The 27,523-nt window shown below is 45.6% G+C and overlaps 1 protein-coding gene across 1 annotated transcript; it reads left to right on the forward strand.

Annotated features, from left to right (window-relative positions):
* Positions 1 to 1,607: 1,607 nt before the first annotated feature.
* On the forward strand, positions 1,608 to 25,902 carry orc2 (origin recognition complex, subunit 2). The gene is made up of 17 exons (XM_041842732.2): positions 1,608 to 1,784; positions 2,426 to 2,496; positions 2,572 to 2,697; positions 3,902 to 3,991; positions 4,923 to 5,006; positions 12,373 to 12,398; positions 12,493 to 12,550; positions 13,895 to 14,103; positions 18,493 to 18,591; positions 19,018 to 19,127; positions 19,350 to 19,482; positions 22,825 to 22,921; positions 23,559 to 23,705; positions 23,862 to 24,033; positions 25,013 to 25,074; positions 25,164 to 25,282; positions 25,360 to 25,902. Exons 2-17 carry the CDS (start codon positions 2,427 to 2,429, stop codon positions 25,441 to 25,443), a joined length of 1,686 nt encoding a protein of 561 aa, XP_041698666.1. The 5' UTR covers positions 1,608 to 1,784; position 2,426; the 3' UTR covers positions 25,444 to 25,902.
* The last annotated feature ends 1,621 nt before the right edge of the window (positions 25,903 to 27,523 follow it).

Raw genomic sequence — 27,523 nt, forward strand, 5'->3', positions numbered from 1 at the left:
TTGCCAGCCTGGGGTGACACCAACCAAGATCCTGTCCATGACCTATGAATGTAGTCACAGAGAATGTGGTTGCGGAGCATGAACACAGCCATTACAGAACACCATTACAGGCACCTTCCTGAAGCCTGTTAATCACTTTCCATCATTCACACTATAAAAATAGATACTTGATACGAATAGGCTATCCAATATCATAGTTTAGGCTACATTTAATTGAACAATATGCCTTTTTTTAGGGAAGGAGGTGAGAGACAAGTATTTTAAGATCGGCATAAAACTTTCTTTTTTCTCTGTTGTGGGCAGCCCCTCGAGCCACAACGCTCCTTTTGCTCCTTTGCTCTAAAGATACACATGATATCAACACCATACCACTCCGGGTTACTGTGATATCAACACCATACCACTCCGGGTTACTGTGATATCAACACCATACCACTCCGGGTTACTTTGACTGCATCCACTTTTCCAAACGCCTTCTTCACCATCCTCGTGACTTCAAAAGGGTTTCCCAAATGAACATCCTTAACCAAAAAAAAATGTACTCCAACAAGCATCGATTCATCAGACTCATCACCACCTGGTATGGCAACTGCTGGGCATCCGACCGTAAGGCGCTACAGAGGGTAGTGCGTACTGCCCAGTACATCACTGGGGCCAAGCTTCCTGCCATCCAGGACCTCTATACCAGGCGGTGTCAGAGGAAGGCCCAAAAAATTATCAAAGTTTCCAGCCACCCAAGTCATAGACTGTTTTCTCTGCTACCGCACGGCAAGCGGTACCGGAGCACCAAGTCTAGGTCCAAGAGGCTCCTTAACAGCTTCTACCCCCAAAGCCATAAGACTGCTGAACAATTAATCAAATGGCCACCAGGACTATTTGCATTGACCCCCCCCACCCATTTGTTTTTACACTGCTGCTACTTGCTGTTTATTATCTATGCATAGTCACTTTACCCCTACCTACATGTACAAATTACCTGGACTAACCTGTACCCCCACACATTGACTCGGTACCGGTACCCCCTGTATATAGCCTCGTTATTGTTATTTTATTGTAACTTTTTTTTATTTATTTTTTTACTTTAGTTTATTTAGTAAATATTTTCTAAACTTTTTTTTCTTAAAACTACATTGTTGGTTAAGGGCTTGTAAGTAAGCATTTCACGGTATTTGGCGCATGTGACAAATACAATTTGATTTGATTTTCCACAACAATTTTAGCCCTTTTTGTTACATTCTTGGACTTCACCGTTGTCCACTTATCTTTGTCAATAACTGTAATCAATGTCCAATTTGTAAGTCGCTCTGGATAAGAGCGTCTGCTAAATGACGTAAATGTAAATGTGCTTTTTTCATCTTCAAACAACACTTCTGCTTCCGCCATCTCAACTCCGGGCCTCACAGCGCATCTTCCCTCGACCACCCCTTCTCCACCCCTTCCCCTCGACTCTTATCCCCTTCCCCTCGACCACCCCTTCTCCACCCCTTCCCCTCGACCACCCCTTCTCCTTTCTGAAGTATCTCTGGTGCAGCTGAGCGCGAAGCGTCTTGGGAAGTGATGTTCTACAGAATCCTGCCTTCTGATTGGTCTAAAGTAAACCAACGACCTTTGACTCAACACGTGGTTTAAAAACTTGCGGGCGGAAATTTGTCAAAGATCTTTCAGGCTGCACGCACTTTGTAGAAGTTTCTAACTTTACTTAGTGTTGTAGCTAATATTGGTCCTTTTTGATAGTTGTGTCTTCTACAAACGTGCGCTTGACGGGTAGATAAAACAGCAGCCAGGCAAGTCCCTGCTTCTCGTTGCATATTTTTACATTAGCTAGCTAACGATAGCTAGTTACGTTAGTAGTAGTGGTGGTGTGCACGCATGTTTCTGTGTAATATTGCCGCGTTCAAAACATCTGGGAACTCGGAAATCTCCAACTTCAGTGCGTTCAAGACAACTCAACATCCAACTCGGAATTTCAAGTCGGGAACTCGGGCCTCATGGTGATTTCAAGACATCTGGGAACTCGGAAAAATACGAGGGCAAATCATGACGTCAGTGATCTTCAGGTCGGAAAGTTGGAAAGTCGGAGCTCTAGAAAGAGGCCCGAGATTCCGAGTTGGATGACCGTTCAAAATGATTTTTCCCAGTCGGAGCTCGTTTTATTTCGAGTTCCCAGTTGTTTTGAACGCACTGAAGTCGGAGATTTCTGAGTTCCCATTTTCCGAGTTTCCAGTTGTTCTGAACGCAGCATCATTCTAGAGCGCCGACTTTAAGATCACTGACTTCATTATTTGAACTCGTTTTTTTTCCCGAGTTCCCAGTTGTCTTGAAAGCACCATATGAGTGTTGTAGGTAGTGATGATGATGATGATGATGATGAAGGTGTGCATCAGCATGACAGTGGTGGTGGTGATGAACATGTGTTTCTGTGCAGAATGAGTGTATTGGAGGTGAGGTTTGTGGGAGATGGAGACGCACTGGAACACATAGTGGACAAACAAGAAGGTAGGAGTCCGATCACACACACCATCACAAAGACCCATACACACACTGCTGACTCACTGATTTTGCTGTGTGTAGGCGTGCGGGGCAGCCACAGCAGTGTGCAGAGTTTGGTGACTCTGAGGAGTGAAGCGGTGGGGAGCGGTAGAGAGGAGGAAGCAGACCTTAGTGAACTGCACTATGTCCAGGCCCTCGGAACTGACGGTGTGTGTCTCGGTCTGTCTGTCTGTCATCAACAAAACTTGGTGAACAGCCCTACTGACTGTGTATGTGTGTATCCTGTCTGACTGTGTGTCCTGTCTGACTGTGTGTCCTGTCTGACTGTGTACGTGTGTATCCTGTCTGACTGTGTGTCCTGTCTGACTGTGTACGTGTGTATCCTGTCTGACTGTGTGTCCTGTCTGACTGTGTATGTGTGTGTCCTGTCTGACTGTGTGTCCTGTCTGACTGTGTGTGTATCCTGTCTGACTGTGTATCCTGTCTGACTGTGTGTCCTGTCTGACTGTGTATGTGTGTGTCCTGTCTGACTGTGTGTCCTGTCTGACTGTGTGTCCTGTCTGACTGTGTATGTGTGTGTCCTGTCTGACTGTGTGTCCTGTCTGACTGTGTATGTGTGTATCCTGTCTGACTGTGTGTCCTGTCTGACTGTGTATGTGTGTGTCCTGTCTGACTGTGTGTCCTGTCTGACTGTGTGTCCTGTCTGACTGTGTATGTGTGTATCCTGTCTGACTGTGTACGTGTGTATCCTGTCTGACTGTGTGTCCTGTCTGACTGTGTGTCCTGTCTGACTGTGTACGTGTGTATCCTGTCTGACTGTGTGTCCTGTCTGACTGTGTACGTGTGTATCCTGTCTGACTGTGTGTCCTGTCTGACTGTGTATGTGTGTGTCCTGTCTGACTGTGTGTCCTGTCTGACTGTGTGTGTATCCTGTCTGACTGTGTATCCTGTCTGACTGTGTGTCCTGTCTGACTGTGTGTCCTGTCTGACTGTGTATGTGTGTGTCCTGTCTGACTGTGTGTCCTGTCTGACTGTGTGTCCTGTCTGACTGTGTATGTGTGTGTCCTGTCTGACTGTGTGTCCTGTCTGACTGTGTATGTGTGTATCCTGTCTGACTGTGTGTCCTGTCTGACTGTGTATGTGTGTATCCTGTCTGACTGTGTGTCCTGTCTGACTGTGTGTCCTGTCTGACTGTGTGTCCTGTCTGACTGTGTATGTGTGTATCCTGTCTGACTGTGTACGTGTGTATCCTGTCTGACTGTGTGTCCTGTCTGACTGTGTATGTGTGTATCCTGTCTGACTGTGTGTCCTGTCTGACTGTGTATGTGTGTATCCTGTCTGACTGTGTGTCCTGTCTGACTGTGTATGTGTGTATCCTGTCTGACTGTGTGTCCTGTCTGTGTGTGTGCAGAAGAGGGGGAGGAGTCTGTAGCAGCAGTAGGAGGAGCATCAGTGTTCACCTTTCAGACGGTTAAACGCTCCAATAGGATGTCCCAGAAGGGTAAGTCTCCCCAAACATTATAACATTATAACATAGTGACCGCTCTAACAATGGAAATGCATGTCCTCAAAGATGGAAGCCAGTCGAGAGGAGGCGAGATCAGGTGGGACCATTCTAGCCAATGAGGTCAGATAGGTGTGTGAACAACAGGCACAACTCCTATAAAGTAGTTTTTTCCAAAGTTACCGAAAGGCCACTTATATCAGTACATTTGTAACAACCTAACCAATACCAAGGCCCTCAAAATTGTCAAAGACTCCAGCCACCCTAGTCATAGACTGTTCTCTCTGCTACCGCACGGCAAGCGGTACCGGAGCGCCAAGTCTAGGTCCAAAAGACTTCTCAACAGCTTCTACCCCCAAACCATAAGACTCCTGAACAGCTAATCATGGCTACCCGGACTATTTGCACTGCCCCCCCCATCCTTTTTACGCTGCTGCTACTCTGTTAATTATTTATGCATAGTCACTTTAACTCTACCCACATGTACATATTACCTCAACTACCTCAACTAGCCGGTGCCCCCGCACATTGACTCTGCACCGGTACCCCCCTGTATATATAGCCTCCCTACTGTTATTTTATTTTACTTCTGCTCTTTTTTTTTCTCAACACTTTTTTTGTTGTTTTTTATTTTTACTTTTTTTGTTAAAAATAAATGCACTGTTGGTTAAGGGCTGTAAGTAAGCATTTCACTGTAATGTCTGCACCTGTTGTATTCGGCGCATGTGACCAATAAAATTTGATTTGATTTCTATTAGATCAGATAAGTCCCATACAAAAATCCCTCACTTCGTTATCTTATTTTCATGGACAGATTTTGGGCAGGGTAAACCCGCTCGCTTCTCCTCTTCCTCTCTGGTCTCTCTTTCTCTCTCTCTCTGGCTTGTAGAGTAAGAACTAGTGTGTGTGTGTGTGTGTGTGTGTGTAGCGACTGAGCTGGCTCGTACCCCAACGAGGAGTGTGACCTTCAGAACGACCCCTGACCCTTCTGGCCCCGCCCACAATGGCTGCAGTGAGTCCCTCTTTCATCCATCGTCCTTCCCTTTCTCTCATCCTCATTATCTCTCTATCCTATCTATCGCTCTATAGATCTATATCTCTCTATCCTATCTATCGCTCTATAGATCTATATCTCTATCTATCGCTCTATAGATCTATATCTCTCTCTATCCTATCTATCGCTCTATAGATCTATATCTCTCTCTATCCTATCTATCGCTCTATAGAACTATATCTCTATCTATCCTATCTATTGCTCTATAGATCTATATCTCTCTCTATCCTATCTTTCGCTCTATAGATCTATATCTCTCTATCCTATCTATCGCTCTATAGATCTATATCTCTCTCTATCCTATCTATCGCTCTATAGATCTATATCTCTCTCTATCCTATCTATCGCTCTATAGATCTATATCTCTCTATCCTATCTATCGCTCTATAGATCTATATCTCTCTCTATCCTATCTATCGCTCTATAGATCTATATCTCTATCTATCCTATCTATCGCTCTATATATCTACAAATACTAAATACTTTTTTTCCCCCACTGTATATCTCTCTCTATATATCTCTCTCTCTATATATACAGTGGGGAGAACAAGTATTTGATACACTGCCGATTTTGCAGGTTTTCCTACTTACAAAGCATTTAGAGGTCTGTAATTTGTATCATAGGTACACTTCAACTGTGAGAGACGGAATCTAAAACAAAAATCCAGAAAATCACATTGTATGATTTTTAAGTAATTAATTTGCATTTTATTGCATGACATAAGTATTTGATACATCAGAAAAGCAGAACTTAATATTTGGTACAGAAACCTTTGTTTGCAATTACAGAGATCATACGTTTCCCTGTAGGTCTTGACCAGGTTTGCACACACTGCAGCAGGGATTTGGCCCACTCTTCCATACAGACCTTCTCCAGATCCTTCAGGTTTCGGGGCTGTCGCTGGGCAATACGGACTTTCAGCTCCCTCCAAAGATTTTCTATTGGGTTCAGGTCTGGAGACTGGCTAGGCCACTCCAGGACCTTGAGATGCTTCTTACGGAGCCACTCCTTAGTTGCCCTGGCTGTGTGTTTCGGGTCGGTGTCATGCTGGAAGACCCAGCCACGACCCATCTTCAATGCTCTTACTGAGGGAAGGAGGTTGTTGGCCCCATCCATCCTCCCCTCAATACGGTGCAGTCGTCCTGTCCCCTTTGCAGAAAAGCATCCCCAAAGAATGATGTTTCCACCTCCATGCTTCACGGTTGGGATGGTGTTCTTGGGGTTGTACTCATCCTTCTTCTTCCTCCAAACACGGTGAGTGGAGTTTAGACCAAAAAGCTATATTTTTGTCTCATCAGACCACATGACCTTCTCCCATTCCTCCTCTGGATCATCCAGATGGTCATTGGCAAACTTCAGACGGGCCTGGACATGCGCTGGCTTGAGCAGGGGGACCTTGCGTGCGCTGCAGGATTTTAATCCATGACGGCGTAGTGTGTTACTAATGGTTTTCTTTGAGACTGTGGTCCCAGCTCTCTTCAGGTCATTGACCAGGTCCTGCCGTGTAGGTCTGGGCTGATCCCTCACCTTCCTCATGATCATTGATGCCCCACGAGGTGAGATCTTGCATGGAGCCCCAGACCGAGGGTGATTGACCGTCATCTTGAACTTCTTCCATTTTCTAATAATTGCGCCAACAGTTGTTGCCTTCTCACCAAGCTGCTTGCCTATTGTCCTGTAGCCCATCCCAGCCTTATGCAGGTCTACAATTTTATCCCTGATGTCCTTACACAGCTCTCTGGTCTTGGCCATTGTGGAGAGGTTGGAGTCTGTTTGATTGAGTGTGTGGACAGGTGTCTTTTATACAGGTAACGAGTTCAAACAGGTGCAGTTAATACAGGTAATGAGTGGAGAACAGAAGGGCATCTTAAAGAAAAACGAACAGGTCTGTGAGAGCCGGAATTCTTACTGGTTGGTAGGTGATCAAATACTTATGTCATGCAATAAAATGCAAATTAATTACTTAATAATCATACAATGTGATTTTCTGGAATTTTGTTTTAGATTCCGTCTCTCACAGTTGAAGTGTACCTATGATAAAAATTACAGACCTCTACATGCTTTGTAAGTAGGAAAACCTGCAAAATCGGCAGTGTATCAAATACTTGTTCTCCCCACTGTATATCTCTATCTCTATATATATATATATCATTTTACATTTTAGTCATTTAGCAGACGCTCTTATCCAGTTAGTGAGTGCATACATTCTATCTCTCTCTCTATATATATATATATATATATATATATATATTCTGTGACGTCACGAGAGGCTACACAGCTTTCAGCGGGATTGCTCAAGTAGTGCAAGGAGATAAGGTTCAAACAAAACAAGGATTTTATTATAGGTCTTGGGAAATTAACGAAAATATAACAAAATTCTGTTCTCTTGTGGCTCTTTAAGGGTTAACAGTTCAGGGATGTCTCTTCCACATCCAAAGTCATAATTCTCACTTGCTCAGATAACTTTTCCCCAGCCTTACTGTAGTCCACGTTGCAGCTAGTGGCAAACCCAGCAAAAAAGTCCTTCCAAATGTCTCTCACGTATTTCCACAGGTGCATATATCCAAAGGTGAGTATTTCCCAAAGGTAAGTATCTCCAAATCCTTATATTCCTCATGGAAGTGGACGTGCAGCACTCTTGTCCTCCAGAGAGCCCAGGTTGGAGACTGTGTTTCTTCACCCCCCACACACTCCCTCAGTGTGTCTCTTCCCTTCCCAAAACTTCAGCTCATCAGCTCATCATTTGTTTCAGCTGCGTGGGAAGATTGGCCATAGAGGGGTGGAGTTCCCGACCATACCAGCAGATGGAGCCATAGCTGTCTGGGTTTGCAGCCACCTCAGGGGGATGTAACGTCCCTCCAGGACACAGCCTCTCGTGACATCACACATCCCCCTCCTCGGGACCGACGTCCTCGCCGGGTAAAGGCAGCGAAGAAGGCATCACGCCGGGAGAGGGCGTCCGCATTGCCGTGGTGCTTGCCAGCCTGCTCTCTCTTCAACTCCTCCACCTCTAGGACCAGGGACTCAGCCTCCTGTTGTCTCTCCTTGAGTTTCTTACTGAACGCATCAGCCTTGGTTTTAGCAGAGTTTAGCTTCTGTTGAGCAGCTTTCAGTTCCTTCTCTCTCTCTGCCTCCGCATTCTTCATCTTGTTCTCCAACACCTTGTACTTCTCCTCTGCCTTCTTCTGGACCTCCTTACTACTGCGCAGGGTCTCCTCACACTCCTCGATGGTCCTGCGCAGCCTCTCCAGCTCCTCCTGTTGCTTATGGAAGGAGCTCTGTTGGAGTTTAGCCTGGAGGATATCTAACTCTTCTGTCTTCATGTCTAACTGTTGCTTTAACAAACGATACCTCTCAGCGGTCCCCTTCAGACCAGACAGTTCTTTGTCCAGATTCTGTAGCTCCGTCTCTGTGTCGGTCTGGGCACCTGCCATCCCTATCAGAGCCCGGGCGGGAGTGAGTAATTCGGAGGATTGCACCGGAGCCTTCCCAGGATGAGTCTTGCCTCTCCGTTTTCCGAGGTACTCGGGTTATCCTCTCCTGAGACTCTCTCCAGAGTGGGTAAAAGGCTGGGCAGTCTCGGCCCAATTAGGACAGGGACGGGGAGGGAATCAACCACCCCCGCCGTCGTGTGTATGGTTCCCCGTGTGCTGGTCATTGTAAGTTCAGTAATGGGGTATTCTCTGGTGTCCCCATGGACACAGGAAACTGGGAGGACTTTCCCCGGGGTCAGACACGTTGGGCCCACCAAATCCTTACGCACCAGGGTGGCCCGGCTACCAGAATCCAGTAAGGCCTCCACATCATGGTGATTCACAGTTACCGGGCAGGTGGGGGGTCGATCTGGGCCGCCATCTACGACTCCCAAGAGCGAGGCAAAACGGTGTGTGGGTGCTGAGCTGGAGGACTCCGCAGTGGGCATAGGTTCATCGGCTGGTTTCCCACACTGCCAGGAGATATGTCCCATCTCCCCACACCGGTAACACTGTCGAGTTTCCCCCCTCCTGGTGTACTCTTCTTGGACCCGCCTGGTTTCTGGCTCCCCTGGAGCCGGGATAAGTCCTGACGTGGCTGGGTTCGAGACCTTGGGGTCCTTTGGACGGGTTCTTCCCATTTGTGGTGGGGCCGCACTCCTGGGGTCTTTTCGGGAAGCATTCAGCATCTCCGCTGTGGCCTGGTACTTTTCCACAGCTTCCACGGTCAGATCAGCCGTGGTCAAGGCCTGTTGACTGATGAACCGTTTTGCCTCATAAGGCAGGGCGCGTAGGTAACGATCCACCACAACGGCCTCCACCACCGCCGCTGCTGTATTCCTCTGCGGATCCAGCCATTTCCTTGCGATTCGGACAAGTTCAGGCATCTGCGCCCGAGGAGGTTGGTCTGGTTGGAAGGTCCAGCCGTGAAAGCGCTGGGCCATACCAAACTTTGTGAGTCCATATCTGCTGAGGATCTCAGACTTCAGGGCATCATAGTCAGTAACCTGGTCAGGGCCCAGGTCCCGGACAGCATTCAGCGATTCCCCGGTTAGAAAGGGGGCTAACAGACCAACCCACTGTTGCTTGGGCCAGGCTTCCCTAGTGGCCGTGGCCTCAAATGCATGCAGGTATGCCTCAATGTCATCGGTAGCTCCCATCTTAGATATAAAGTCACTTGCCTTTATTGGGCGGGTATTTTGGACAACCCTCTGTCTCTGCAACTGCAATTCCTCTGCCTTCAGAAGGTTGCCTTTCTTTTGCTCCTCCAAGAGAGCCACGTTTGCTTGCATCTGGGCTTGCTGGCCAGCAACAAGGGCTTTCAATATGTCCTCCATTTCAGTCGGCGGGGAGCCTACGGCCAACTTGGAAAACTGGGTGATCAAACCTTCGGTATCCTCCTCTGACATGCACTATTAACGCTTGAGCGTGCCCGTATTCTCCACCATCTGTGACGTCACGAGAGGCTACACAGCTTTCAGCGGGATTGCTCAAGTAGTGCAAGGAGACAAGGTTCAAACAAAACAAGGATTTTATTATAGGTCTTGGGAAATTAACGAAAATATAACAAAATTCTGTTCTCTTGTGGCTCTTTAAGGGTTAACAGTTCAGGGATGTCTCTTCCACATCCAAAGTCATAATTCTCACTTGCTCAGATAACTTTTCCCCAGCCTTACTGTAGTCCACGTTGCAGCTAGTGGCCAACCCAGCAAAAAGTCCTTCCAAATGTCTCTCACGTATTTCCACAGGTGCATATATCCAAAGGTGAGTATTTCCCAAAGGTAAGTATCTCCAAATCCTTATATTCCTCATGGAAGTGGACGTGCAGCACTCTTGTCCTCCAGAGAGCCCAGGTTGGAGACTGTGTTTCTTCACCCCCCACACACTCCCTCAGTGTGTCTCTTCCCTTCCCAAAACTTCAGCTCATCAGCTCCTCATTTGTTTCAGCTGCGTGGGAAGATTGGCCATAGAGGGGTGGAGTTCCCGACCATACCAGCAGATGGGGCCATAGCTGTCTGGGTTTGCAGCCATCTCAGGGGGATGTAACGTCCCTCCAGGACACAGCCTCTCGTGACATCACAATATATATATATATATACATACATACATACATACATACATACATACATACATACATACAGTGAGGGGAAAAAAGTATTTTGCCCCCTGCTGATTTTGTAAGTTTGCCCACTGACAAAGAAATGATCAGTCTATAATTTTAATGGTAGTTTTATTTGAACAGTGAGAGACAGAATAACAACAACAAAATCCAGAAAAACGCATGTCAAAAATGTTATAAATTGATTTGCATTTTAATGAGGGAAATAAGTATTTAACCCCCTCTCAATCAGAAAGATTTCTGGCTCCCAGGTGTCTTTTATACAGGTAACGAGCTGAGATTAGGAGCACACTCTTAAAGGGAGTGCTCCTAATCTCAGTTTGTTACCTGTATAAAAGACACCTGTCCACAGAATCAATCAATCAATCAGATTCCAAACTCTCCACCATGGCCAAGACCAAAGAGCTCTCCAAGGATGTCAGGGACAAGATTGTACATTTACATTTACATTTACGTCATTTAGCAGACGCTCTTATCCAGAGCGATTTACAAATAGGTGCATTCACCTTATAGGCAGTGGGATCACCACTTTACAATGTATTTTTTTTTCTTTTCTTTTTTTCTTTTTTTTTGGGGGGGGGGGTAGAAGGATTACTTTATCCTATCCCAGGTATTCCTTAAAGAGGTGGGGTTTCAAATGTCTCCGGAAGGTGGTGAGTGACTCCGCTGTCCTGGCGTCGTGAGGGAGCTTGTTCCACCATTGGGGTGCCAGAGCAGCGAACAGTTTTGACTGGGCTGAGCGGGAACTATGCTTGTAGACCTACACAAGGCTGGAATGGGCTACAAGACCATCGCCAAGCAGCTTGGTGAGAAGGTGACAACAGTTGGTGTGATTATTCGCAAATGGAAGAAACACAAAAGAACTGTCAATCTCCCTCGGCCTGGGGCTCCATGCAAGATCTCACCTCGTGGAGTTGCAATGATCATGAGAACGTTGAGGAATCAGCCCAGAACTACACGGGAGGATCTTGTCAATGATCTCAAGGCAGCTGGGACCATAGTCACCAAGAAAACAATTGGTAACACACTACGACGTGATGGGGACAGGACATCTTCACCGCATCAAAGGGATGATGGACGGGGCCATGTACCGTCAAATCTTGGGTGAGAACCTCCTTCCCTCAGCCAGGGCATTGAAAATGGGTCGTGGATGGGTATTCCAGCATGACAATGACCAAAACACACGGCCAAGGCAACAAAGGAGTGGCTCAAGAAGAAGCACATTAAGGTCCTGGAGTGGCCTAGCCAGTCTCCAGACCTTAATCCCATAGAAAATCTGTGGAGGGAGCTGAAGGTTCGAGTTGCCAAACGTCAGGCTCGAAACCTTAATGACTTGGAGAAGATCTGCAAAGAGGAGTGGGACAAAATCCCTCCTGAGATGTGTGCAAACCTGGTGGCCAACTACAAGAAACGTCTGACCTCTGTGATTGCCAACAAGGGTTTTGCCACCAAGTACTAAGTTATGTTTTGCAGAGGGGTCAAATACTTATTTCCCTCATTAAAATGCAAATAAGCTTTTCTGGATCTTTTTGTTGTTATTCTGTCTCTCACTGTTCAAATAAACCTACCATTAAAATTATAGACTGATCATGTCTTTGTCAGTGGGCAAATGTACAAAATCAGCAGGGGATCAAATACTTTTTTCCCTCACTGTATATATCTCTTTATCCAAATGTATGATCAAGTGGATGATGTTGTCTCCATTTTGTCTCATGTTCTCCCTGTCTCTAGAGCATTCGAGTGAGACTCCTCAGAAGGTGAGTATTGGAGATAACCGATGTAGAGCCAGTTGTCACCTGACTTGGTGCCCGTACTGAGCTGTGACCTGTGTTACTTCCTGTTTCCTCTCAGGGCAGGAAGGGGCAGTTTGTTTCCACAACGCCCCACAGACTCAGAAAGAGACTCTCAGGTGAGAAACAAACAATCGGCTACTGACGTTGTAAATAAATGTTTGGGACATTCAATCAAATCTTTCAGCCGTAGCTATACTGAACAAAAATATAAACGCAACATGTAAAGTGTTGGTCCCATGTTTCATGAGCTGAAATAAAAGATCTCAGAAAATGTTCCATACGCACAAAAAAGCTTATTTCTCTCACATTTTGTGCACAAACTAGTTTACATCACTGTTAGTGAGCATTTCTCCTTTGCCAAGATAATGCATCCACCTGACAGGTGTGGCATATCAAGAAGCTGATTAAACAGCGTTATCATTACACAGGTGCACCTTGTGCTGGGGACAATAAAAGGCCACTAAAATGTGTAGTTTTGCCACACAACACAATATTACAGGAGTCTCAAGTTTTGAGGGAGGCTGTAATTGGCATGCTGACTACAGGAATGTCCAGCAGAGCTGCTGCCATAGAATTGAATGTTAATTTCTCTACCATAAGCCGCCTCCAACATTGTTTTAGAGAAATTGGCCGTATGACGTCGTGTGGGCGAGCGGTTTGCTGATGTCAACGTTGTGAACAGAGTGCCCTACGGTTGGGTTAAGGTGTGGGCAGGCAAAAGCTACGGACAACTAACACAATTGCATTTTATCGATGGCAATTTGAATACACAGAGATACTGTGATGAGATCCTGAGGCCCATAGTCGTGCCATTCATCCGCCGCCATCACCTCATGTTTCACCATGATAATGCACGGTCCCATGTCGCAAGGATCTTTGCACAATTCCTGGAAGCTGAAAATGTCCCAGTTCTTCCATGGCCTGCATACTCACCAGACATGTCACCCATTGAGCATGTTTGGGATGCTCTGGATCGACGTGTACAATCGCGTGTTCCAGTTCCCGCCAATATCCAGCAACCTTGCACAGCCATTGAAGAGGAGTGGGACAACATTCCACAGGCCACAATCAACAGCCTGATCAACTCTATGTGAAGGAGATGTGTCTCGCTGCATGAGGCAAATGGCGGTCACACCAGTTACTGACTGGTTTTCTGTTCCACGCCCGTACTTTTTTAAAAAGGTATCTGTGACCAACAGATGCATCTCTGTATGACTGTAAGTCGCTTTGGATAAAAGCGTCTGCTAAATGGCTTATTATTATTATTATATTATTCCCAGTCATGTGAAATTCATAGATTAGGGCCTAATGAATTTATTTAAATTGACTTATTTCCTGATATGAACTGTAAATCTTTTAAATGGTTGGGTTTCTATTTTTGTTCAGTGTATTAAACCTAGTTCTGTCTGTCTGTTGTCTGTCTGTCTGTCTGTTGTCTGTCTGTCTGTCTGTTGTTTTAGCTCCCAGCCTGAGGTCTGACAGCGACAGCGAGCTCTCTCCCTCTGACTCTGGAGAGGATGATGATGATGAAGATGGGAAGGGAGAGGAGGAGCATGTGAAGGGAGAGGAGGAGGAGTCAGAGTCCAGCACACTCAGTAAGCTTCCAGCCACAGCTCTCTATAAGACGCCTGCCAAGAAGAGCAAGACCGCCCCAGAACCACCCAGCCAGGTCAGTCAGCGGCCAAGACCGCCCCAGAACCACCCAGCCAGGTCAGTCAGCCAGCCAGGCAGACCGCCCCAGAACCACCCAGCCAGGTCAGCCAGCCAGGCAGACACTAGCCACTGGCAGCGGCAAGATTCTTTATTTGTATTTATTAGGGATCCCCATTACTACTCTTCCTGTGGTCCAACCATATTAAAGCACTTCAATTACACATAAAACAAAAGATAAAACAGTACATCCATATAATATTATTACACCACTACATATCTACAATACAAAATGTATAATACCACCATACAACAATATCATAATGAATGCATGTGTCTGTACCTGTGTGTGTGTCTCTTCACAGTCCCCGCTGTTCCATAAGGTGTATTTTTACCTGTTTTTTAAATCTGATTCTACTGCTTGCATCAGTTACCTGATGTGGAATAGAGTTCCATGTAGTCATGGCTCTATGTAGTACTGTGCGCCTCCCATAGTCCACTGAACAGTAGTCCAGGTGTGACAAAACTAGGGCCTGTAGGACCTGCCTTGTTGATAGTGCTGTTAAGAAGGTAGAGCAGCGCTTTATTATGGACAGACTTCTCCCCATCTTAGCTACTGTTGTATCATTATGTTTTGACCATGACAGTTTACAATCCCAGGATATTCCAAGCAGTTTAGTCTCCTCAACTTGCTCAATTTCCACATTATTCATTATGAGATGTAGTTGAGGTTTAGGGTTTAGTGAATGATTTGTCCCAAATACAATGCTTTTAGTTTTGGAAATATTTAGGACTAACTTATTCCTTGCCACCCATGCCGAAACTAACTGCAGCTCTTTGTTAAGGGTTGCTGTCATTTCAGTCACTGTAGTAGCTGACGTGTATAGTGTTGAGTCATCCGCATACATAGACACACTGGCTTTACTCAAAGCCAGTGGCATGTCGTTAGTAAAGATTGAAAAAAGTAAGGGGCCTAGACAGCTGCCCTGGGGAATTCCTGATTCTACCTGGATTTTGTTGGAGAGGCTTCCATTAAAGAACACCCTCTGTGTTCTGTTAGACAGGTAACTCTTTATCCATAATATAGCAGGGGGTGTAAAGCCATAACACATACGTTTTTCCAGCAGCAGACTATGATCGATAATGTCAAAAGACACACTGAAGTCTAACAAGTCATTACACATCACGGACCAACATATATTCTTTACATCAACAACATAGGAATCACTACAGAACTTATTGTATGACCTCTTATACACTATATTAGGCCCAGCCTTTGGAGCTTTGGTTTTCCTAGATATGGCTACTTTCTGGGTGATTTTAAATATTGACTGGCTGTCATCAAGCTGCCCACTCAAGAGAAAGCTTCAAACTGTAACCAGTGCCTGCAACCTGGTTCAGGTTATCAGTCAACCTACCAGGGTAGTTACAAACAATACAGGAATTAAATCATCAACATGTATTGATCACATCTTTACTAATGCTGCAGAGATTTGTTTGAAAGCAGTATCCAAATCCATCGGATGTAGTGATCACAATATAGTAGCCATATCTAGGAAAACCAAAGTTCTAAAGGCTGGGCCTAATATAGTGTATAAGAGGTCATACAATACGTTTTGTAGTGATTCCTATGTTGTTGATGTAAAGAATATATGTTGGTCCGTGGTGTGTAATGAGGAGCAAACAGACACTGCACTTGACACATTTATGAAATTGCTTATCCCAGTTACTAATAAGCATGCACCCATTAAGAAAATTACTGTAAAAACTGTGAAATCCCCTTGGATTGATGAGGAACTGAAAAATTGTATGGTTGAGAGGGATGAGGCAAAAGGAATGGCAAATAAGTCTGGCTGCACAACCGATTGGCAAACGTACTGCAAACTGAGAAATCATATGACTAAACTGAATAAAAAGAAGAAGAAACTACACTATGAAACAAGGATAAATTACATAAAGAATGATAGTAAAAAGCTTTGGAGCACCTTAAATACAATTTTGGGAAAAAAGGCAAACTCAGCTCCATCTTTAATTGAATCAGATGGCTCATTCATCACAAAACCAACAGATATTGCCAACTACTTTAATACCTTTTTTCATTGACAAGGTTAGCAAACTAAGGCATGACATGCCAGCAACAATTGCTGACACTACACATCCAAGTATATCTGACCAAAATATGAAAGACAAACGTTGTAATTTTGTAAAGTGAGTGTGGAAGAGGTGAAAAAAGTATTATTGTCGATCAACAATGACAAGCCACCGGGGTCTGACAACTTGGATGGAAAATTACTGAGGATAATAGCAGATGATATTGCAACTCCTATTTGCCATATCTTCAATCTAAGCCTACTAGAAAGTGTGCCCCCTCAGGCCTGGAGGGAAGCAAAAGTCATTCCGCTACCTAAGAATAGTAAAGCCCCCTTTACTGGCTCAAATAGCCGACCAATCAGCCTGTTACCAACCCTTAATAAACCAAATAAAATGCTATTTTACTGTAAACAAATTGACAAGACTTTCAGCACGCTTATAGGGAAGGACATTCAACAAGCACAGCACTTACACAAATTACTGATGATTGGCTGAGAGAAATTGATGATAAAAAGATTGGGGGGGCTGTTTTGTTAGACTTCAGTGCGGCTTTTGACATTATCAATCATAGTCTGTTGCTGGAAAAACCTATGTGTTATGGCTTTACACCCCCTGCTATATTGTGGATAAAGAGTTACCTGTCTAACAGAACACAGAGGGTGTTCTTTAATGGAAGCCTCTCCAACAAAATCCAGGTAGAATCAGGAATTCCCCAGGGCAGCTGTCTAGGCCCCTTACTTTTTTCAATCTTTACTAATGAGTAAAGCCAGTGTGTCTATGTATGTGGATGACTCAACAATATACACGTCAGCTACTACAGCGACTGAAATGACTGTAACACTTAACAAAGAGCTGCAGTTAGTTTCAGAGTGGGTGGCAAGGAATAAATTAATCCTAAGTATTTCAAAAACTGAAAGCATTGTATTTGGGACAAATCATTCACTAAACCTCAATTACATCTCGTAATGAATAATGTGGAAATTGAGCAAGTTGAGGTGACTAAACTGCTTGGAGTAACCCTGGATTGTAGACTGTCATGGTCAAAGCATATTGATACAACAGAGGTGTCGACGTGCATACCGCACAAGACATGCCAGAGGTCTCTTCACAGTCCCCAAGTCCAGAACGGACTATGGGAGGCGCACAGTACTACATAGAGCCATGACTACATGGAACTCTATTCCACATCAGGTAACTGATGCAAGCAGTAAAATCAGATTAAAAAACAGGTAAAAATACACACATACATATAGACACTCACTCTACACACACGTACACATGGATGTTGTATTGTAAATATGTGATAGTGGAGTAGTGGCCTGAGGGAACACACTAAATGTATTGGATAAAGTGTTATGAAATATAATGTCATGTAATATTTTTAATTGTATATAACTGCCTTAATGTTACAGGACCCCAGGAAGAGTAATGCTAATGGAGATCCTTAATAAATACAATCAAGTTGTAGAAACATCTCAAGGATGGTCAAATGAAACAGGATGCACCTGAGCTCAATTCCGAGTCTCATAGCAAAGGGTCTGAAACATGAGGTGATGGCGGCGGATGAATGGCACGACTATGGGCCTCAGGATCTCGTCATGGTATCTCTGTGCATTCAAAGTGCCATCGACAAAATGCAATTGTGTTTGTTGTCTGTAACTTATGGCTGCCCATACCATAACCCCGCCACCACCATCTGTTCACAACGTTGACATCAGCAAGCTGCTGACGCCATACACATGGTATGCGGTTGTGAGGCCGGTTGGACGTACTGCCACATTCTCGAAAACAACGTTGGAAGGGGCTTATGGTAGAGAAATGAACATTAAATTATCTGGCAGTAGCGCTGGTGGACATTCCTGCAGTTAGCATGCTCCCTCAACTTGAGACTCCTGTGGCATTTTGTTGAGTGACAAAACTACACATTTTAGTGGCCTTTTATTGTCCCCAGCACAAGGTGCACCTGTGTAATGATCATGCTGTTTAATCAGCTTCTTGATATGCCACACCTGTCAGGTGGATGGATTATCTTGGCAAATGAGAAATACTCACTAACAGGGATGTAAACACATTTGTGCACAAAATGTGAGAGAAATGCATTTTGTGTGTATGGAACATTTCTGGGATCTTTTATTTCAGCTCATGAAACATGAGACCAACACTTTTTTTTATTTTTGTTGAGTGTAGTACTGTGCGCCTCCCATAGTCTGTTCTGGACATGGGGACTGTGAAGAGACCTCTGGTGGCATGTCTTGTGGGGTATGCATGGGGACTGTGAAGAGACCTCTGGTGGCATGTCTTGTTCTCTCGTTTGTAGCCCAGTCTGGTAGAGGAATACTTTGAGGCTCACGGCAGTTCTAAAGTCCTGACATCAGACCGAACCCTGCAGCGCCTACACACACCGAAACTTGACCGGGTGAGTACACACACCTAACCTAGACCGGGTGAGTACTCACCCCTAAACTAACCTAGACCGGGTGAGTACTCACCCCTAAACTAACCTAGACCGGGTGAGTACTCACCCCTAAACTAACCTAGACCGGGTGAGTACTCACCCCTAAACTAACCTAGACCGGGTGAGTACTCACCCCTAAACTAACCTAGACCAGGTGAGTACTCACCCCTAAACTAACCTAGACCGGGTGAGTACTCACCCCTAAACTAACCTAGACCGGGTGAGTACTCACCCCTAAACTAACCTAGACCAGGTGAGTACTCACCCCTAAACTAACCTAGACCAGGTGAGTACTCACCCCTAACCTAACCTAGACCAGGTGAGTACTCACCCCTAGGAGATGTATGGAAGCTTGTAAACCACATTAATCTCATGTCTTGTGTGTAGGAGACATTGTTCCGTCTGTTAGAAGGGAAACAGTCATGTTATTCTTCGGAGATTGAGAAGCTCCACTCCAGTCACCATAAACACTTTAACAAGTGGATGCTGCAGCTACAGTAAGGACCTGTTATATCATTATTACACTATGGCAATGGCTACGTATGGACCTGTCATATCATTATACACTATGGCAACGGATACGTATGGACCTGTTATATCATTATTACACCATGACAACGGCTACGTATGGACCTGTCATATCATTATACACTATGGCAACGGCTACGTACGCTGTCTGGCTAAACAGTGTGCGTGTGTGTGTGTGTGTGTTACTGCAGGCTGGGCTACAGTGTGTTGCTGTACGGGCTGGGCAGTAAGAAGGCTTTACTAGAGGAGTTCAGAGTGGCCCTGCTCTGTCAGGAGATGCACCTGGTTATCAACGGATTCTTCCCTTCCATCACTCTCAAATCAGTCAGTATAAAACACACCTAACACACACACACACACACACACACACACACACACACCTGTACACACAAACACCTGTACAGTGGCTTGCGAAAGTATTCACCCCCCCCTCCCCCTTGGCATTTTTCCTATTTTGTTGCCTTACAACCTGGAATTAAAATGGATTTTTGGGGGGTTTGTATCATTTGATTTGCACAACATGCCTACCACTTTGAAGATGCAAAATCTTTTTTGGGGTGAAACAAACAAGAAATAAGACCAAAAAAAAAAACTTGAGCGTGCATAACTATTCACCCCCTCAAAGTCAATACTTTGTAGAGCCACCTTTTGCAGCAATTACAGCTGCAAGTCTCTTGGGGCATGTCTCTATAAGCTTGGCACATCTAGCCACTGGGATTTTTGCCCATTCTTCAAGGCAAAACTGCTCCAGCTCCTTCAAGTTGGATGGGTTCCGCTGGTGTGCAGCAATCTTTAAGTCATACCACAGATTCTCAATTGGATTGAGGTCTGGGCTTTGACTAGGCCATTCCAAGACATTTAAATGTTTCCCCTTAAACCACTCGAGTGTTGCTTTAGCAGTATGCTTAGGGTCATTGTCCTGCTGGAAGGTGAACCTCCGTCCCAGTCTCAAATCTCTGGAAGACTGAAACAGGTTTCCCTCAAGAATGTCCCTGTATTAGCGCCATCCATCATTCCTTCATTTCTGACCAGTTTCCCAGTCTCTGCCGATTAAAAACATCCCCACAGCATGATGCTGCCACCACCATGCTTCACTGTGGGGATGGTGTTCTCGGGGTGTTGGGTTTGCGCCAGACATAGCGTTTTCCTAGATGGCCAAAAAGCTCAGTTTTAGTCTCATCTGACCAGAGTACCTTCTTCCATATGTTTGGGGAGTCTCCCACATGGCTTTTGGCGAACACCAAACGTGTTTGCTTATTATTTTCTTTAAGCAATGGCTTTTTTTCTGGCCACTCTTCCCTAAAGCCCAGCTCTGTGGAGTGTACGGCTTAAAGTTGTCCTATGGACAGATATTCCAATCTCCGCTGTGGAGCTTTGCAGCTCCTTCAGGGTTATCTTTGGTCTCTTTGTTGCCTCTGATTAATGCCCTCCTTGCCTGGTCCGTGAGTTTTGGTGGACGGCCCTCTCTTGGCAGGTTTGTTGTGGTGTCATATTCTTTCAATTTTTTTACAATGGATTTAATGGTCCTCCGTGGGATGTTCAAAGTTCCCGATTTTTTTTATAACCCAACCCTGATCTGTACTTCTCCACAACTTTGTCCCTGACCTGTTTGGAGAGCTCCTTGGTCTTCATGGTGCCCCTTGCTTAGTGGTGTTGCAGACTCTGGGGCCTTTCAGAACAGGTGTGTGTGTGTATACAGTGGGGAGAACAAGTATTTGATACACTGACAATTTTGCAGGTTTTCCTACTTACAAAGCATGTAGAGGTCTGTAATTTTTATCATAGGTACACTTCAACTGTGAGAGACGGAATCTAAAACAAAATTCCAGATTGTATGATTTTTAAGTAATTCATTTGCATTTTATTGCATGACATAAGTATTTGATCACCTACCAACCAGTAAGAATTCTGGCTCTCACAGACCTGTTAGTTTTTCTTTAAGAAGCCCTCCTGTTCTCCACTCATTACCTGTATTAACTGCACCTGTTTGAACTCGTTACCTGTATAAAAGACACCTGTCCACACACTCAATCAAACAGACTCCAACCTCTCCACAATGGCCAAGACCAGAGAGCTGTGTAAGGACATCAGGGTTAAAATTGTAGACCTGCACAAGGTTGGGATGGGCTACAGGACAATAGGCAAGCAGCTTGGTGAGAAGGCAACAACTGTTGGCGCAATTATTAGAAAATGGAAGAAGTTCAAGATGACGGTCAATCACCCTCGGTCTGGGGCTCCATGCAAGATCTCACCTTGTGGGGCATCAATGATCATGAGGAAGGTGAGGGATCAGCCCAGAACTACACGGCAGGACCTGGTCAATGACCTGAAGAGAGCTGGGACCACAGTCTCAAAGAAAACCATTAGTAACACACTACGCCGTCATGGATTAAAATCCTGCAGTGCACGCAAGGTCCCCCTGCTCAAGCCAGCGCATGTCCAGGCCCGTCTGAAGTTTGCCAATGACCATCTGGATGATCCAGAGGAGGAATGGGAGAAGGTCATGTGGTCTGATGAGACAAAAATAGAGGTTTTTGGTCTAAACTCCACTTGCCATGTTTGGAGGAAGAAGAAGGATGAGTACAACCCCAAGAACACCATCCCAACCGTGAAGCATGGAGGTGGAAACATCATTCTTTGGGGATGCTTTTCTGCAAAGGGGACAGGACGACTGCACCGTATTGAGGGGAGGATGGATGGGGCCATCAACCTCCTTCCCTCAGTAAGAGCATTGAAGATGGGTCATGGCTGGGTCTTCCAGCATGACAACGACCCGAAACACACAGCCAGGGCAACTAAGGAGTGGCTCCGTAAGAAGCATCTCAAGGTCCTGGAGTGGCCTAGCCAGTCTCCAGACCTGAACCCAATAGAACATCTTTGGAGGGAGCTGAAAGTCCGTATTGCCCAGCGACAGTCCCGAAACCTGAAGGATCTGGAGAACGTCTGTATGGAGGAGTGGGTCAAAATCCCTGCTGCAGTGTGTGCAAACCTGGTCAAGACCTACAGGAAACGTATGATCTCTGTAATTGCAAACACAGGTTTCTGTACCAAATATCAAGTTCTGCTTTTCTGATGTATCAAATACTTATGTCATGCAATAAAATGCAAATTAATTACTTAAAAATCAAACAATGTGATTTTTCTGGATTTTTGTTTTAGATTCCGTCTCTCATAGTTGAAGTGTACCTATGATAAAAATGACAGACCTCTACATGCTTTGTAAGTAGGAAAACCTGCAAAATCGGCAGTGTATCAAATACACTGTATATACTAAGATCATGTGACAGATCATTGCACACAGGTGGACTTTATTTAACTATTTATGTGACTTCTGAAGGTAATTGGTTGCACCAGATCTTATTTAGGGGCTTCATAGCAAAGAGGGTGAATACATATGCACGCACCACTTTTCCGTTATTTATTTTTTGAAGCATTTTTTTCATTTCACTTCACCAATTCGGACTATTTTGTGTATGTCCATTACATGAAATCCAAATAAAAATCAATTTAAATTACAGGTTGTAATGCAACAAAATAGGAAAAACGTGAAGGGGGATGAATACTTTTGCAAGGCACTGTACACACACACACACACACACACACACACACACACACACACCTGAACACAACCCTCCACCCCTCTGATTGTCTCCTCCCTTCCTGTAGATCCTGACTGCTCTGTCTGCAGAGCTTCTAGAACACCAAGGAACGTTCCGGAACCCTGCTGACCAACTACAGTACATCACCACCACCCTCAGAGAACGTGTGTAAAACGTTGATCCACAACATGCATGGACCCGTGTGTGTAAAACGTTGATCCACAACATGCATGGACCCGTGTGTGTAAAACGTTGATCCACAACATGCATGGACCCGTGTGTAAAACGTTGATCCACAACATGCATGGACCCGTGTGTGTAAAACGTTGATCCACAACATGCATGGACCCGTGTGTAAAAGCGTTGATCCACAACATGCATGGACCGCGTGTAAAAGCGTTGATCCACAACATGCATGGACCCGTGTAAAAGCGTTGATCCACAACATGCATGGACCCGTGTGTGTAAAAGCGTTGATCCACAACATGCATGGACCCGTGTGTGTAAAACGTTGATCCACAACATGCATGGACCCGTGTGTGTAAAACGTTGATCCACAACATGCATGGACCCGTGTGTGTAAAACGTTGATCCACAACATGCATGGACCCGTGTGTAAAACGTTGATCCACAACATGCATGGACCCGTGTGTGTAAAACGTTGATCCACAACATGCATGGACCCGTGTGTGTAAAACGTTGATCCACAACATGCATGGACCCGTGTGTGTAGGCGTTGACCTGTGTGTGTGTGTGTGTGTGTACATCTGAAGTGTCTGTATCTCTGACGTGTGTCATCAGAGCCGGACCTCCATGTGTACCTGTTGATCCACAACATTGACGGTCCCATGCTCCGCGGAGAGAGGACCCAGAATGCACTGGGCCAACTGGCCTCACTACCCAACCTGCACCTTGTCGCCTCCATCGACCACATCAACGCACCGCTCGGTACGGTACATTGTGTGACTTTAGTTTTTGTACCTCCCATTTGTCCTGCATTACAGGGTCTTACGACAGATGTAGTGTATATGAAGGTGGGACCAGTGTAAGCTGAGTCAGTTTAACTGGTTGTGTGTGTGTGTGTGTGTGTGTGTCTCCCTGCAGTGTGGGACCAGTGTAAGCTGAGTCAGTTTAACTGGTTGTGGTGGGAGTGTGTGTGTTTCCAGCACTATGTGGAGGAGACGTCCTATGAGAACTCTCTCCTGGTTCAACAGACTGGAGCCCTCGCCCTCTCCTCCCTCACACACGTCCTACGCAGCCTTACGGCTAACGCCAGGTACGCACACGTCCTACGCAGCCTTACGGCTAACGCCAGGTACGCACACGTCCTACGCAGCCTTACGGCTAACGCCAGGTACGCACACGTCCTACGCAGCTTTACGGCTAACGCCAGGTACGCACACGTCCTACGCAGCCTTACGGCTAACACCAGGTACACACACACCACAGCTAACGTCTTACAGCTAACGGCAGGTGCGCACGCTACGGCTAACGGCAGGTGCGCACGCTACGGCTAACGGCAGGTGCGCACGCTACGGCTAACGGCAGGTGCGCACGCTACGGCTAACGGCAGGTGCGCACGCTACGGCTAACGCCAGGTACAAACACACTGCAGCTAACACCAGGTACACACACTGCAGCTAACACCAGGTACACACACTACAGCTAACACCTTATGGCTAACACCAGGTACACACACTACAGCTAACACCAGGTACACACACTACAGCTAACACCTTATGGCTAACACCAGGTACACACACTACAGCTAACACCAGGTACACACACTAGAGCTAACACCAGGTACACACACTACAGCTAACACCTTATGGCTAACACCAGGTACACACACTACAGCTAACACCAGGTACACACACTACAGCTAACGCCTTGCTGCTAACGCCAGGTACACACACTACAGCTAACACCAGGTACACACACTACAGCTAACGCCTTGCTGCTAACGCCAGGTACACACACTACAGCTAACACCAGGTACACACACTGCAGCTAACACCAGGTACACACACTGCAGCTAACGCGTTACAGCTAACACCAGGTACACACACTGCAGCTAACACCAGGTACACACACTACAGCTAACACCAGGTACACACACTGCAGCTAACACCAGGTACACACACTACAGCTAACACCAGGTACACAACACGTTATCGCAGCATTTGTTTTTCTGTATTGTGATGTTTGGATAACGTTTGATTTGATTCTAATGGTATTGTGTGATTGGTCTACAGGGGCATCTTTAAACTGCTGGTGGAGTTCCAACTGGAGAACAAAGACAACTCTTCATACACAGGTACACACACCACACACACACACACCACACACACAACCTCTACCCCCTCCTACAACCCTTTCAGAGTGATTGTTTTAACGTGTGTGTAGGCTTGTCGTTCCAGGACTTCTACCAGCGTTGTCGGGAAGCCTTCCTGGTGAACTCTGACCTCACCCTGCGGACCCAGCTCACAGAGTTCAGAGACCACAAACTCATCCGCACACGGAAGGTAACACACACACACACACACACACACACACACACTGCTACAAACTGAAACTGACTCCTTTTCCTATGATCCCTCAGGGTGCTGATGGGGTTGAGTACCTGTTGGTTGCTGTGGAGACCAGCACGCTGACTGACTTCCTGGAGAAAGAGGAAGTAGAGTGAGGAGAGGGGAGGAGCAGCCAGCATGTTCCATCTTTGTCACTTCCATTGAAACGAAGAGTACTGGGCCTCCGAGGGTTAGAGAACTGGGAGTCGTATTTTCTTTTAGATCATAATGATTAAGATTACAGGGACGACCTGATCCTAGCTCAGCACATGGCCCTGATCACATTGGTGTTAGCTAATTACCCGAGGGACAACACTGCCTGTAGCTAGCTTCATCTGCTCTCTTTAGGCCAAAGTAAATTCCCACAATGTTGCTTTGACCTGGCCTTTTCAGTGCGGCGGATGGACACGTTCCCTGTGTGTGTTTGTGATGACTGTTGCTTAGTCTTGTCATTGACCACCTCTTTGAAAAGCTGTAGCTCTGTTGTTTACTGAACCTACAAACACACTGTTGTCCATGTCTAAACTGTTGTATGAATTGTCAACTCTTCACATTCAGTAAAAAATATTTGTGCATTTCAGTATCTTTATTTACACAAAGCAGTTAGCGAAAATTCACTCTGATTTAAGAAAAGGCAGACCGAATACGTGCTGGTAGAGAATATAGAAAGCAACGTGCTGGTTTTATGACTTCGGCCCATCACCTAATTTCTATGAGACAGACCAGAGTTTCTCAACCCAGAGGAGCAACATCGTGAGACTTCCGGGAACGCTTTGCGAAACGGACCCAACAGACCAGGTTTGAGAATCAATGAGATTAGTGAAAAATGGTCCCTTAGTTAATTTTCTCGACATCTAAAGGCACAATCTAGATTGGAGTCAATGTCTTAAGTAGTTAAACGTTATTACTCCAACCTCATGAAAGTGACAAACTGACACGTTTTCATTTTCGTGAAAGTCAACTTCATATTGAAGGAGTATCTTTGATTTGACGGCCTGCAGTTCGGCGTCAGACAGGATGACGTGTTTCTACGCATGAACTTTGCTAGCCAATGTCGCCATGACATCGCCTAATTGGGGATTTCTATTGGAGAAGCAGTTTTTAGCAAAGACGGTACTGTAAAAAGACCCCATTACTATACTGAACAAAAATATAAACACAACCGGGAAAGTGGTTGGTTTCATGAGCTGAAATAAAAGACCCCAGAAATGTTCCATACACACAGAAAGCTTATTTCTCTCAAATTTTGTGCACAAATGTGTTTACATCCCTGTTATTGAGCATTTCTCCTTTGCCAAGATAATCCATCCACCTGACAGGTGTGGCATATCAAGAAGCTGATTAAACAGCATGATCATTACACAGGTGCACCTTGTGCTGGGGACAATAAAAGGCCACTCTAAAATGTGCAGTTTTGTCACACAACACAATGCCACATATGTCTCAAGTTTTGAGTGAGCGTGCAATTGGCATGCTGACTGCAGGAATGTCCACCAGAGCTGTTGCCAGAGAATTGAATGTTCATTTCGCTACCATAAGCCGCCTCGAACGTTGTTTTAGAGAATTTGGCAGTACGTCCAACCGGCCTCACAACTGCAGACCACATGTAACCACGCCAGCCCAGGACCTCCACATCCGGCTTCTTCATCTGCGGGATCATCTGAGACCAGCCACCTGGACAGCTGATGAAACTGAGGAGTATGTCGGTAATAAAAAAAGGCCTTTTGTGGGGAAAAACTCATTCTGATTGGCTGGGCCTGGCTCCCCAGTGGGTGGGCCTATGCCCTCCCAGGCCCACCCATGGCTGTGCCCCTGCCCAGTCTTGAAAGTCATAGATTAGAGCCTAAGGAATTTAGTTAAACTGACTGATTTCCTTATTAGAACTGTGACTCAGTAAAATTGTAGAAATTGTTTCTCTCTATTGGTCAATGAATAGAGATCGATAGTAATTACGTATTTTTGTAGGCTGCTGAGTGATGGACTCCATCCTAGCTGGAGGGGTGCTACAGGACCAAGCCTGGCCTGCTGAGGAGTGATGGACTCCATCCTAGATGGAGGGGTGCTACAGGACCAAGCCTGGCCTGCTGAGGAGTGATGGACTCCATCCTAGCTGGAGGGGTGCTACAGGACCAAGCCTGGCCTGCTGAGGAGTGATGGACTCCATCCTAGCTGGAGGGGTGCTACAGGACCAAGCCT

Source organism: Coregonus clupeaformis, chromosome 21 (assembly GCF_020615455.1).
Source record: "Coregonus clupeaformis isolate EN_2021a chromosome 21, ASM2061545v1, whole genome shotgun sequence".
In the NCBI taxonomy this organism is placed as follows: Eukaryota; Metazoa; Chordata; class Actinopteri; order Salmoniformes; family Salmonidae; genus Coregonus; species Coregonus clupeaformis.